Genomic DNA, 14,506 nt, shown 5'->3' with positions numbered 1-14,506 from the left:
GCATTTTGTATAGTAACTTGACCCACCATAGAGTTAAAAATAGAAATGAACACTCAGACATACGTGCCTAAGATTAAAATATAGTGTGACTTATAAGCTATTAATGCGACTTACTTCATGCTATTTCTGGCTGAACAATGCCTGTCAACTTAAAGCCAGTTAATAGACTGTTCTGTGATAGCACTTATTTCAAATCTAGTAATTTGTTTACTTAACATATGTCTGCTATTTTAATTAGCGACTTGGGCACATCAAAAGAGCCTTGTTAAATCTGGAAGAGAGAAATTATATATGAATTTTTTTTTACAAAAATGTCTATCAAAATTGTTTCCTTTATATAGTATGAATTACTAATTAGAATATATAAATAAATATATTACTTGGATAAAAGATAGGAACATCAATGTTAAGCCCAATGTAGGACTATGAAGATTAATAAGTGTATATAATTTGTTTGGCTATATTTCATGTCTATAATGATTATGTATAATGTATATAAAATATAAATAAAAATTCCATCATGACAGGTACAGTTCTAGACTCTGGAATATACCAGTGAACACACTGTATAATGAGTGAGTTGTAAAATATGTCAGATGGTGATCGATGCTATAACACAGATGGAGGAAGAAGGGAAAGATGAAAGGAAAGAAGGAAAGAAAGAAGCAGAGAGAAGGAAAGAGAGAGAAAGATAAAGAAAAAGAAAAGAAGAGGAGGATTCATCAAGAATCAGTAGTTTGGAAAGGATTCAGTATTAAATAGGGGTTGACTTCCCCAGGAAAATGAGATTTCAGTGAAAACTCAAAAAAAAAAAAAAAAAAAAAGGATGGACCAAATTGATTTTAAATTGCTTAAAAAAAAAAAAATTAGGGACATGTGCACCCGAATGTTTATAGGAGCAATGTCCACAATAGCCAAACTATGGAAAGCACCTAGATGCCCATCAACAGATGAATGTATAAAGAAGATGTGATCAATACACACACACACACACACACACACACACACACACATAAGAATACTATGCAGCCATCAAAAGAAATGAAATCTTGCCATTTGCAACGATGTGGATGGAACTAGAAGGTATTTTGTTGTGCGAAATAAGTCAATCAGAGAAAGACAGTGATCATATAATCTCTCTGATAAGAGGAATTTGAGTGGTGGGGTAGGGGGTTTGGGAGTCGGGAAGGAAGAAAATGAAACAAGATGGGATTGGAGTCTGCTTCAGATTCTCTCTCACTCTTCCTCGTCTGTGTCTCTCTCTCTCAAATAAATAAATAAATAAAATCTTTAAAAAAATGCACCGACAAATTGAGACTTAAAATTTGTCTTTTTCAAAATCTTCTTAAAGATTGTAAGACGTATCATATAACTTTATTTTTGCAAAATAAAAACAAGACAGTGAGTCCAAGTGTTGTTTTTGTTTAAATTGTATTTGATGTTTGTACTGATTGCACTACATAAGTAGGAATATAATCATGTTCAACAGAAGAATATAGTTCATATTTAAACATCATTCACTATTTTATGAATATCATAATCATGTTCAATTAAAAAGGATTCAAGTGAAAATATGGAATCATGAAGAATTTAAGGAACATTTAAGTCTAGTAATAGACGATAACAATAATTCTGTTATTTGGATTTTGGTATGCTCTATTTCTTGGCATTTTAATATTTGTCTATTTACATTTTTAGTGTCCTACCTCTTTAACTCTCTGCATTTTTTAATATTCTTTTTTTTTTTTAAGAGAGAGAGCGAGCATAGTGGGGAAAGGCAGAGGTGGAAGGAAAGTCTTAAGTAGGCACCACACTGAGATCTCATGACTCTGAGATCACAACTTAAGCTGAAACCAAGAACTGGACATTTAACCAACTGTGCCACTTAAACATCCCTGCATATTTTTTCTTTGATATGTGCATTAAGCAGTCAACAAATAACTTTCTTTGAATTGGCAATATACGATTTATTTAGTTGGAGAGGATACTTACTTCTGCGTATATTAAATGCCAAACATTATACCAGGCACCAGGATAAAAACATGAAAAAGGCAATGGACTTCAAAAAAACTACGCTAATAGTTTAATAGGAAGAGTAAATATAAAAAAATACAAAGTATTATGATAAGTGAAATAATATGTAATAGTTGCCAACCACTATTAACAGAGACCATGTTAAGCAATTTATACAGATATCTCTTTTATCTTCAACCTCATTAGATAGGTACTAATACTAAATCCATCTTACAACTAGTAAAGTGAAATACAGAGATATTCAATAACTTGCCCATATCACAAGAATAGAGTTTGGGTTTGAGACTAGACCTTTAGATAACATAGAATCTGCATTAACTTCCTCCCTGTGTAGATGAAACAGTGATAAACTGACTTATCCTGGACCCATATCTGGAGTTTTCGGAGAGAAAGAGACATCTGAACTGGATCTTACAAATGCATATTTGCGAGGCAAAAAAAGGGAGGGTTTTTAGCATGAAGGAAAGTGTATTATAAAACAGCAATGAGAATCAAAATTGGAAATGATCCATGAAATCAGGAATCACAAGTGGTGATTGTGTGTGGCTGGATGGGAGAAGCACAATGAGAAATGACAGTAAAGATCAAGTTGATGAAGGATTTATCCCTTGCTCAGGGTTTACTCCTTTAGTAAAGGGATGACAAGTTCTGCTAACAGCACTGATTTATAGGCGGTGGCTTGTATTTTCAAGTCATCGCTTTTAGAGCAGCTGGAGGATTAATTGGGATCTGAGAAAACTTTTAGCAGGCTATGCAGTCATTTAAAGATTACTTTTCGAACAAAGTTGGAGTAGAGAGAAGAGACCGTAATGAGGAACATTACTTAGCAATTTTATTCAATAATTTTATTAGATAGGAAAAGCAAAGGTGAGGGGATTATCCTACCTGACGATAAAAGCAAAGGTGAGGGGAAAGGAGAAATAGAAAACACATCCCCAGTTTTTAGCTAAGCTACTGAATGTATGGTGCTAGCAATGATCAAGGGAAGGGTTGAAAGAAGAGAGATAAGCCTGACTGGTCAATGGCACAGGGGGTAATGTTCTCTATGATACATCTTGGGATATCTAAGTGGGGTCTTCTGTAGGCAGCTGGTAACATATGCTACTGCTCAATAGACAATTCAGTTTGGGATCTGATGTCATCTACCTATAGGTAGTATGCAAATAAGGGATGGATGATTTCATCTAGGCATGAGCCCATGACCTAAAGAAAATTGACAAGCCCAACTCTGGGGAATGCTATTGTTTGGAAGACAGATCTTGCTATAGTAGCAGTGAAGGAAGCTTTGAAGAACTTGTCAAAAAGATGGAAGGAAACCAGAGTGAAGTGGAAATACAGAAGCCACGACGCAATGTGCTATACATATTCTGTAGCACTCATTCATTTCTGTCAATACTTTAAATATATTTCTTTGGAATAAGAGAAGTAAGTGTCCCTCAAAGCTGTAATTTTGATGCCCAGCCTATACCACCAATTTTTTACTAAAGCATACCCTAATATAGTGGTGTCAGCTTGGATCAAAGGACATTATAGGAAAAGACCAATGGAAATTTGTGTTGCGTCTTCTTTGAATGTGTCTCTCTCCCACACCTTCCTTCCTCTCTCCCTCCCTCCCTCCCTTCTTTCCTTCTTTTGAGGCTATGGCTCTGTTCCTTACACAGGAAACTTGGTAGAAATTTCACTTAAATATCAAGAAAAGAAACAGTGATGCTATTCCTGACCAGGTTACTATATATGTATCTGTTTCTCTAGCTATATTTATCTATCTACTTGATATGATTTATGTAAGATGCAATGTGAATCATGTAAAAGTTTGTTTCCATTTTTGCATTGACTCTAAAAGGCTTAGATTACTTCTGGGGAGATCTTTGTCATAAAACCTTACTGTGCACATGGGGGACTGACTTCACTGCTGACTCCATCTTTTTGCAAGCTGCCAAAATGTTTCATTCAATTATTTCAAATTTGATTCTTCCCTGCTAAGTTGTACGGTTGTTTTGTAAAGCATGGTAAGTGCTTGCTGGAACAAGAAAGAAACAAATATTTCTATTAATTTTGAAGGTTTTTGAGCAGTGCTTATGACCTGTTGCTGACTTCATTTGGTAAACGTGAGCTGAATTGAGTCAATGGTGGGTTGAGTATTGTTACCCGAAAGCTCAGCTTTTCTCAGCTACTCCAAAGCACCTTAGAAGTGTCCCTTGGTGACTGACTTTGATCAGGGTCCCATCTCTGTCTTCCACAGTGACAAGGACGGTGTGTGCAGAACAGTGTGATGGCAGGTGCTATGGGCCCTATGTCAGTGACTGCTGTCATAGAGAATGTGCTGGGGGCTGCTCGGGACCCAAGGACACAGACTGTTTTGTAAGTCTTGGCGTTTCCCTTCTACTTCTCCTATCTCTCTCCTTCCTGGTGGGACTCAGGCACATTGAATCTTTAATTAAAATAAGATCAAGTTTAACCATTTTAGGATTAAGAAAGATGCTCTGCCTTCCTATAATTCTTTCCCTCACTAGGTGGCTATTGATTACCTAGGATTGTTCTGTTCTAGCAAATGAATTATGTAATTCTGATGTAATTTATAATACAGGTGAGATGCATTAGAGAATATGAAGAGGAACGTATTGAGATATCTTTTTAAAAGCTAATAGCATCCTTCTAAAATTTACATGGATCACCTGTTTATGGTGTTGCATAGTTGAGTATTCCGAGTGGGGGCTCTTGAAATTTTATTTCTTGGACTTAAATTTTAAGATTATAGCTATAGATTTCAAGATTATTCATAAATTGACAAGTTTAACTATTTCCCAGTTTATTTTGTTTGCAAGTTAATATTTTTCATAATTTATAAGATTAACAAATGCATGCTTAAAGCAATTTGTATGCTAATCTGCGTGATTTTTATTTTAGAAAGGGACACTTTTCTTTCCTTAAAATTAACATCTATAGCTTGTTGGGGACATGTTTTAATTACATTTTAATATCCCCAATACAGTTATTTCTGTTCTTTTGAATACAAACAGTTCTGTGAGCTATAGTTAACACAATTTCATATACAGATGTTATTTTCATTTTAAGTTAAAAATCATAAAAAAGAAATTGCCTTTGCTGTTAAAAATGAACACAGAAGTTCATTTTCTTTTTTCACATTTTTAAATACCCAGAAAATACACATATAGATTTAAAATTGAATATTTTTTCAAATTGAGACTCAACTCTGAAAATAAGCAAAACATAAATTAAAGCTCTCATGATATAGTCATTTAATAATTTTCTTAACGTCACAAGAAACTTAATTTGTTGACCCTAATCCTGTAATGAAACAAAATTATATATTGCAGAAGTGAGTAGTGAGGAAGAAGAAAAGAAACATGTTAAAATTTCAGGGACGCCTGGGTGGCTCAGTTGGTTGGACGACTGCCTTCGGCTCAGGTCATGATCCCGGAGTCCCAGGATCGAGTCCCGCATCGGGCTCCCAGCTCCATGGGGAGTCTGCTTCTCCCTCTGACCTTCTCCTAGCTCATGCTCTCTCTCACTGTCTCTCTCTCAAAAAAAAAAAAAAAAAATCTTTAAAATTTCAAGGAAGGTGCTTTAGCAGGTCTTGAAGTGAGACCTTTTCTCTTGGCTAACACCAGACACAAGGTAAAGCTTGATGTCCAGGATGCTGAGCAGCTCTTTACAATTCCAAAACAGTAACAACAAAAACCACCAATAACCATAACTTTCACTTAGAAGTTTTTCATTGGATTTATTTTCATGGTTCCATTATCATAATAAACAGAGTGCCGGGTGAGTCTCAGAGTTCTCATTTCATTACTTTTATGGAATGGTTCAATGACTCTACTTTGGCATTTGGTCCAGAATGTTCAAGAATGCCAGACCAAAGCCTTGGTGTAAGTTAGGTTGTTTTACATGCTGTCTGGAAGGTAAATTGGTTTGATTCCTTTAGTTTATGTCCCTTTGTTGCCAAGCAATCTGCGCACAACACTGCATAAAGTATGTTCGTAAAGCAATTATGAGGACACATGAAGTTTTATAGCCATAAATTAAAACTTAGTGAGTTTTGTAGATTGCTTTTTAATAGATTCTTCCTGGAAAATGTCATCTTAGTGAATAATGTATCATGAGTGAGTCTTGTCCTGATTATGCATCTAGTAGACTATCATCAGGGAATTGTCATGTTGGTGATAAAGTGCTTGCTAAAACAACACTTGATGAAGAAAATGTTTTGAGGAAACAGAATGAATTAGTGCTTATTAATAACCATACAATTTATGATGAAATATAAAATATAGCTTGAGTGCATATTAGCTTACTTCCCCAAACCTCAATTATTCCTATGACGGTTTAAGTTGTTTAATTAAGAGAATTAGTTCATCCACTCTTTTGAAAGCGATGTTTTATGTACTTATACATATATTCTATTTTTATACCAAATACTTCTCAGATGGTAAAATTGTTTTTTAATTCTTCTCAAAGGCATTAGAATGCATTAATAAATTGAGGTCTCACTAGAAAGGCATAAGGCAGCAGAGACAAACTGTTTTGTTTGAACTTGATGGTGTTCACTAAATGGCCTGGCATTATAAAAAAGACCATATAGGAAATGGCAGCACATTGTTTAATTGTGAGATAAGTATAGGCTGCTTCTCTTCATTTTGGCATACTCCATATTTATATTTGACTAGTCACCTGCCAGAGCTTTTTCTTCAAGTCCAGTTTAAATGGCTGTTACAATGTTTTCTCACTATACAACGGTGATGAATGTGCTTACTACGTCAATTATGGCACTGAACAATTCCAAACACCTGATTTAAGGAAACACTAGACTGTAGACTTGGGGAGTTAGTTAGTGTCAGACTCTAAGACTGAACATAAACCCTTTGAATAGTGTAAGTTGGAATTATTTTTCACTATTAGCTAATTTTAATATGAAACCATTATTAGTTTGGAGATTACTGGGTGGAGACTAGGTAACTTGAATATCAATATCTTTGTATAGATTGTATATTCATTGACATTGGAAAAACTTTTTTGTAAAATTTTTGAAGTCCAGAACAAATTTGAACTTAAAAATAAGCACTTAATGACTATAAACTTGTCCAATTTTATACTTTTTGTGAAATATAAAAATAGAACATACACATATGTTCTATATAAATATTAACTTAATAAGTAAAGAACACATTCTTCTCACAAAGTTGTTAGAACAGTATTCCTTTAACAAGTATTATGAAGGTTATTTTTAAATGAAACTAATATTTTCTGTGTTTCAGGCCTGCATGAATTTCAATGACAGTGGAGCATGTGTTACTCAGTGTCCCCAAACTTTTGTCTACAATCCTACCACTTTTCAACTGGAGCATAACTTCAATGCAAAGTATACATATGGAGCATTTTGTGTCAAGAAATGTCCCCGTAAGTAAAAGATAAGAATAACCAAACTAATTAGATCATGATTTTAAAACACACACACAAAAATCGTGCACCTGTATTATAAGTTAAAATTTGCGACAATATTGTGAATTACTTGGATAGAGGTACTATTGCTACCATTTCACTAATAAGGAAATTAAAATTCAAAAAATTGAAGTGATTAGTCTAAAGGCTCAGCAAAGGAGTGGAATGTTTGAGTTTAGAGTATAGTATTGTTGCCTTCTAAACTTACTGTTTTTATTATTCCTCAGTGTTTTTGCACATGATGCTGTTTCTCAAAAAAAAATGAGAGCCAGCTTTGTAATGAATGAGGTCAGCTTCTAATCACAATGAATTTTTACCCAATATCCTTTCTGATTACTTATTTATAATAGAATGTATAGAATTATAGTTTTAATATCAAATCTCATCATAAACAATAACAATAGAAGTGAAGGGCTATTTAGAGGCCTTTACAAAATTGACAGCTCATCCTGGGGTTTCAAAGTAACCAGTTTAGCTTTCATCAGGAATTCAGTAAATGTATGTCCTCATATTTGCTCCAGTCAGTTTCTTTGCTTGGAATGAATGATGGGACATTATTTCTTTATTGTTTTATCTACCAGAAAAACTAAAAAACAAAACAAAACAAAACAAAAAACCCTTAAAAAAAACTTTAAAAACAAGATGGGATTGGGAGGGAGACAAACCATAAGTGACTCTTAATCTCACAAAACAAACTGAGGGTTGCCGGGGGGAGGGGGTTTGGGAGAAGGGGGTGGGATTATGGACATTGGAGAGGGTATGTGCTTTGGTGAGTGCTGTGAAGTGTGTAAACCTGGTGATTCACAGACCTGTACCCCTGGGGATAAAAATATATGTTTATAATTGCATTGGCATAAATATTTGATATTCAATAAATTAGATCTGGAGCAAGGAAAAAAAAAACTTTAAAAAAATCACTACATTTGTCCATATATTCATTTAAAAGAAGAAGGTTTTACAAGCTATAGCATGTCACTCTTATGGTTTTTTTTCATTTTGTGCCTGCGGTTAAATAAGAAGTATAAAGGATATAAGGACATGGGATTAGAGTGGCTGTGGGTTCTGCCTTGGCCCATGTATTACTCGTGTGATTTTAAATGAACTATTTCAATTTTCTTTGTATTCTCCTCTTTAAGATGTGGCTGATAATAATCATAGCTCTTGTCACTACGAGAGTTATTACAATGATCAAAGAAATGGGGAATAAGAATCAGAGAGATAGCATATAAAAACAAGTCTTTGAAAACAATGACAATTCTAGTCATTATTATTAAATATTTTTATATTGGTTAAAAGAATAATTACGCATACAAGCTTTCAACATCTAGCTTGTGGCAAGTGGCTAACACTGAGAATAATTTTGTGAAATTACACTTCCAGTTTCCTTAGATATGGTACCTCCTAAATTTCTTTTCTTAGAATAGTTTAGTTCAGCAAATTACAGACTGGGTGCCTGGGTGGCTCAGTTGGTTAAGCTACTGCCTTCAGCTCAGGTCATGATCCTGGGGTCCTAGGATGGAGCCCCGCCTCTGGCTCTCTGCTCAGCAGGGAGCCTGCTTCTCCCTTTGACCTCCCCCACCATGTTCTCTCTCTCTCTCTCTCATTCACTCTCTCAAATAAATTAATAAAATCTTTTTAAAAAAACTACAGACTAAACACTTCAATATTTAGCAATGTAAATCTCAAATATTTGAGGGGCCCCGCATAAGGCATGGTTTGCTAAACTGTAACTATCTCAGAAAAACAAAGACATTTAGCTTCTAAATACTGCTCTACAGTCCTTAATCTTGAATTCTAAAATTCAAAAAGCTCCACACAAATATTTTTTTGAAACTGATTTGACAGCAAAACCTGAACCTAACTGATATGAGGGTATTTATAATTTGTCTTTACTCCACTCGGCATATATTGCTGCGAAAACGTAGAAGTGTTTAAATGTGAGGTATTCCTGTGACCACCTTGAAGAAAGGATGGTTCCATAATACACAGTACATTCACTTGTTGCAGGTTGAGTTCCCCTCAGATGGAGATTAGGCTGTTAAGGAGGAAGAACAAGAAGGGACAGGCTGTGATGCAGGCTCAACAACGTACCTTTTTTGTGTGGCAGACGCCCCCTGGTGGATAACTGGGCATATCAAGATCACACTGTGCCCAGTCCCCTGGATCCATACCCATTCTACTATCCCAGACTCTCTTCCAGATTTTCCAATATTTCTTCTCCCAAGGCAAGCCACTGCTCATGAATCCATATTTATTCTAAGCTCAGGACGTGAGTGGAGAGGGGCCAGGGGGAGAGGGAGAGGGAGCCAGAAAATCCTCAAGCCAACTCTACTCTGAACACAGGGGCCCAACTCAGGGCTGGACCCCCAGAACCCCAAGATCATAATCTGAGGTAAAACTAAGAGTCAGAAGCTTAACCAACTGAGCCACCCAGGGGCCCCACCACTTGGATTTTATGACCCAGGTAGCAAAATGCTTGCATCCCAGACTGGACCTATACCATATGCCTTTCCTGATCTGAGACCCCTTTAAGGCCAGAAGCCTTCCAAAAGACTGAATGTTAGACCAGAAGCAGTATGCCCAGACAGGGAAGGATACTGCCTTTAAAATACAAAGCAGCCTAGCAGGTGTCATGTTGCCTCTACAGTGGGAGGCTCTAGATGCAATAATTTGTTCCTTTTTGGGGGTGGGGGAGGAAGCATCCTGGCATATTTCAGATCTCTGGAGCCCTAAATATTTCACCAGCATATGAGGTAATCAGACATTCCTGGTTTTTGTAATATACCTTCCCTAGTCTTCTTTCAAATTTCATTTTGTTTCCTCATATAAAACTGTGGAACAGTTTTTGTGGCATTCCACTAAGAGAACACATTTTAAACATTTCCTCCTGGATATGAAGCGTGCTCTCTCCATCCAAGGCAATTCAACTTCAGCTTCATTTGTGCTGCATGTAACTTGAAGTATTTTTAGATTACAGACTTGCATCATGGCATGAAATCAAGTGGAACTATTGAAAAACACAAACTAAATGTCATGTAGTTTCCTAAGTCTATAAAAGAAATTCACTGTGTCTTGGGGGCTCTTCAGGATGCGGAGCAGTAGTCAAGCAAGGACTAACTGTTGTTAACACAGGCTGCCCTTGGATTGGAATGTGGATGTTCAGATTCTGTTTCAGGTGGAGATATTTGAACAGAGTTGTTTTAGGGAAAGAGGCAGACATGTGTACTATCAATGATACTCATCATTGTCAGTCCCTAAAGTACTTTGTTTTAAACTTGTTTGCCGGCCATCAACATTATTGCTCATTTTGCCTTTATTTTTTTCCCCCAATCAGATAACTTTGTGGTGGATTCCAGTTCTTGCGTACGTGCCTGCCCTAGTTCCAAGATGGAAGTAGAAGAAAATGGGATTAAAATGTGTAAACCTTGCACGGATATTTGCCCAAAAGGTGAGTGATAGCTGAGATTATGCTGGCTAGAACAGGGACCTACTCCAAGGTTTTTCCATTTGCTCTTCAGTCGACTGGCTAAGTTCCCCTCTCTGAACACACACATACCTTTCCACGACTTTGACTAGTTCCCCAAAGTACCAACTATCTTAACAGTGTGTGTTATTGATTTTGAATGATGTAAACTAAATAATCCAGGTTAACCTGGGAGTTAACATTGATAGAAACTCAGGAAAAAAGTTACATTTTAGGGACGCCTGGGTGGCTCAGTTGGTTGGACGACTGCCTTCGGCTCAGGTCATGAATCCCTGGAGTCCCGGGATGGAGTCCCACATCAGGCTCCCAGCTCCATGGGGAGTCTGCTTCACTCTCTGACCTTCTCCTCACTCATGCTCTCTCTCACTGTCTCTCTCTCAAATAAATAAATAAAATCTTTTTTAAAAAAAGTTATATTTTATTCTATATGCAGCAATTCTTAGAAGTTAAGCACATAACAAGGGATGGATTGTGTGATTATTTTCACATCAAGAACCCATACTAATAGCTTTCCACTCTACGCTAAATGATTCGCTATGCATATGAAGGGGTGCAAAGAGAGAAATAACATGATACTTACCCTCCAGGGCTTCAGAACTATTTTGAAAGATTAGATGTATAAAATGACAAGGAAATTTACCATACGTATTAAATAAATGTTGCAGATAATTCCTGTTTTAGAAATTGAGTGCAGAAAGAAATCCCTTCTAGCTGTGGTGTTCCAATTCCTCACCCCAATGAAACTTAAATTAAGCAGGATGAACATAGTCTAAATTTTCTAAATGATATTAAGCCTTCTAAAAGTCTTGATTGCCTGAGAAATGGCAATCAAGACTTATTTTTTTACTACATTCTCTCTTTCCTCTTTCCTGCCCCATATTTTATTTGCTTCGCTTTGTTTGTTTTTTGTTTTGAGTACAGCCTTCAGAAAGTACAGGTAATACTCAATTTAAGAATTTAAGAATAGGGGCACCTGGGTGGCTCAATTGGTTAAGGGTCTGTCTTCAGCTCAGGTCATGATCTCAAGAGTCTTGAGATCAAGCCCTACATTGGTTGGGCTCTGTGGTCAGCAGGCAGTCGGCTTTTCCTTCTTTCACTCCCTCTACCTCTCCTTCTGACCCTTCCCTGCTCATGCTGTCTAACCTACCCAACACCCTCCTGCCCCATTCAAATAAAATAAATAAAATCTTTAAAAATAATTTAAGTATAAATATTTCAATGGCTCTTGCTTCTGGTTACAGCTCCCAACATTAGTACTTTGTTTAATATATATTCTTAATTAGACCAATAGTAAAACCCCAGTTTGAAGAGCATCATTAGACTATGAAATTATTTTATTCAAGTGAGTAAAATGATATTTTAGGGTAGATGAAAAAATAGTTGATTGTACATGCCAAAAGCAAGCATTGATTGTTGGAAGTTTGTTTTAGTTACATATGTGTTGTGCGGGTATACTTGGACTTGATATAAGATATTTTTATGTGTCATGGTCACGAGACTACAATGCAGGGACAATATTTTAAAGCAGGCCCAGCAGTTAAGGTTGCATGAATAAATTTTTAGTTTACTTGTTAGAAAACTGTGTATGTCTTATGATGAACTTTCTTCATTTTATAATGAAAAAATACTGTTATTTTATAATAAAGATGCAATGATTTATTGACCAAAAAAATAGTTGCTCAACTCCCTGATGGTGAGTCTTGTTTTCTGCAGCTTGTGATGGCATTGGCACAGGATCACTGATGTCAGCTCAGACCGTGGATTCTAGTAACATTGACAAATTCGTAAACTGCACCAAAATCAATGGGAATTTGATCTTCCTTGTCACTGGTATTCATGGGTCAGTATGAAATTTTTGTAGAAAATTATTTTACGACGTGTAGACAAAGCTTAAGAGATTCTTTAGCTTTGTCTGTTTGATTCCTTTTGATCTAGATGAGCTCTTCACTCTGTTAATGTTCTTCTCCAACCAAATCAAATTCCAGATTTTACCAACAGTGATAATAAAAACCACAGTTTTGAGATACATAGACTATGAGTTTAGTAACTACTTAGATTTGACAATATAAGTTTATATGTAAGCTAAAGCGTATTTGTGGGATAGTCTCCTCAAATCCACAGATTTCAGAAAGTTTGACATATTTTTACAAATGTTTAAGGAAACAGTGTCAATGGGTGAAGTGAGGAATTTCATTCAAATTCCTAACTGATTAGTTCAGGGAAGAATAAATTAATATCCTTTTAAAATGTATGTCATAGAAAACCAATCAGTAAGTTGAAATTCTCTTGAGCTTTCAGAAATTCTCTTTGGCCTGATGTATCTTTTTCTCTTTCTCTTAGGTTAGGAAATTAGTACTAGTATAGGAGATCTAATAAATGAATTTCATTTTAGGAATAAAAATTGTAACATTTTCTGGGTTCCTTCATTATGGAACCACCTGCTGGTTTTAACTAGGAAAACAGCCAAGTTTGTATTCTTTCAATTGTAATAAAAATGTCAGTATTTTTACTTTATATTTTATCTATGTATCTATATTACTCTTAATCCCTAAATATTAGTGCTACAGGCTACAGATAAAGAATATGACTCACATATTTCAATTCAAAATCTTAACTCCCACATATATCACATCATCTCTAGAAGCAAAACAATTTAATACATTATGAATAAATATGTCCAAACAAGAATACCAAAAGAAATAGAACAAAGTGTTCCTTTCCATGCAAATAAGTTACAGTAGGTCTTATTGCATAAAGCATTTCTTTAAAATGTAGCTTTTAATATGGGTTCATGCCAGATACTATAATGGAATGTACACACTTTCTGCCCCAGATATGTTTTATTCAGCCCAAGCAATGCTTAAAAAATAAGTATATATGTTCAAGATTTCTAACTTCTCTTTAAAAACATGTAGATTTGGTTACCCTTAACACATTCTCCTACATGGCAACAATCTTTTGGAGCCAGGTAGTTCTAGCCATTTTTAGATAGGACAACCAAATTTACCAGAGTCAGTACTAACCCTCTGAATCGATTTACATTGCTAACCTCACCTCCTTGACCCCAATGAGTAGGAGACCTGGGTCAACATTTAGGTGCATCTATATAATGAAATGCATGTATGACATTTACTAAAACAATATATCTATGCTGTAACTATTTTCAAGACCAAAACTATTTTCAAAATCAAATACCACTATGAATTAAAGATCATATCATGTTAACAGCATCTTGTGAGAAATAGGAAGACATACCTACTTAATTCACATTGCCTGCCTCCACCCGGGTATAATAAAAGAATTGGCCTCAAGTCCATCAGTGCAGGGAAAGATTTGAAAACACAGTCTTATAAATTGCATTGGAGAAGTTGTTTTCATTCTAATCAGACCCAACATCCATCTTTTATATATTAAGTGTATTCATACCTCCTTTTGAATTATGAAATTTATTTCATAATCATAGATAATATAGCCTACTTATATACATAATTTTATAAAGTGATTGTAATTCTCTATTTTTGATTTAAAGAA

The 14,506-nt window shown here is 35.4% G+C and overlaps 1 protein-coding gene across 4 annotated transcripts in view; it reads left to right on the top strand.

Annotated features, from left to right (window-relative positions):
- ERBB4 (erb-b2 receptor tyrosine kinase 4) overlaps positions 1-14,506 on the top strand; it is a 1,164,764-nt gene that overhangs the window by 852,822 nt on the left and 297,436 nt on the right. For all 4 annotated transcript variants that reach the window (XM_004767012.3, XM_004767010.3, XM_004767013.3 and 1 more), the window contains exons 6-9: positions 4,277-4,395; positions 7,308-7,449; positions 10,826-10,939; positions 12,689-12,815. In XM_004767012.3, the coding sequence (XP_004767069.1) occupies positions 4,277-4,395; positions 7,308-7,449; positions 10,826-10,939; positions 12,689-12,815 (502 nt within the window). The remainder of the gene's footprint in view (positions 1-4,276; positions 4,396-7,307; positions 7,450-10,825; positions 10,940-12,688; positions 12,816-14,506) is intronic.

This window comes from Mustela putorius, unplaced genomic scaffold, assembly GCF_011764305.1.
Source record: "Mustela putorius furo isolate JIRA1106 unplaced genomic scaffold, ASM1176430v1.1 tig00000275_pilon_pilon_pilon, whole genome shotgun sequence".
In the NCBI taxonomy this organism is placed as follows: Eukaryota; Metazoa; Chordata; class Mammalia; order Carnivora; family Mustelidae; genus Mustela; species Mustela putorius.
The sequence above is the reverse complement of the archived record's forward strand: the minus strand, read 5'-3'. Positions and strand labels throughout refer to the sequence as shown.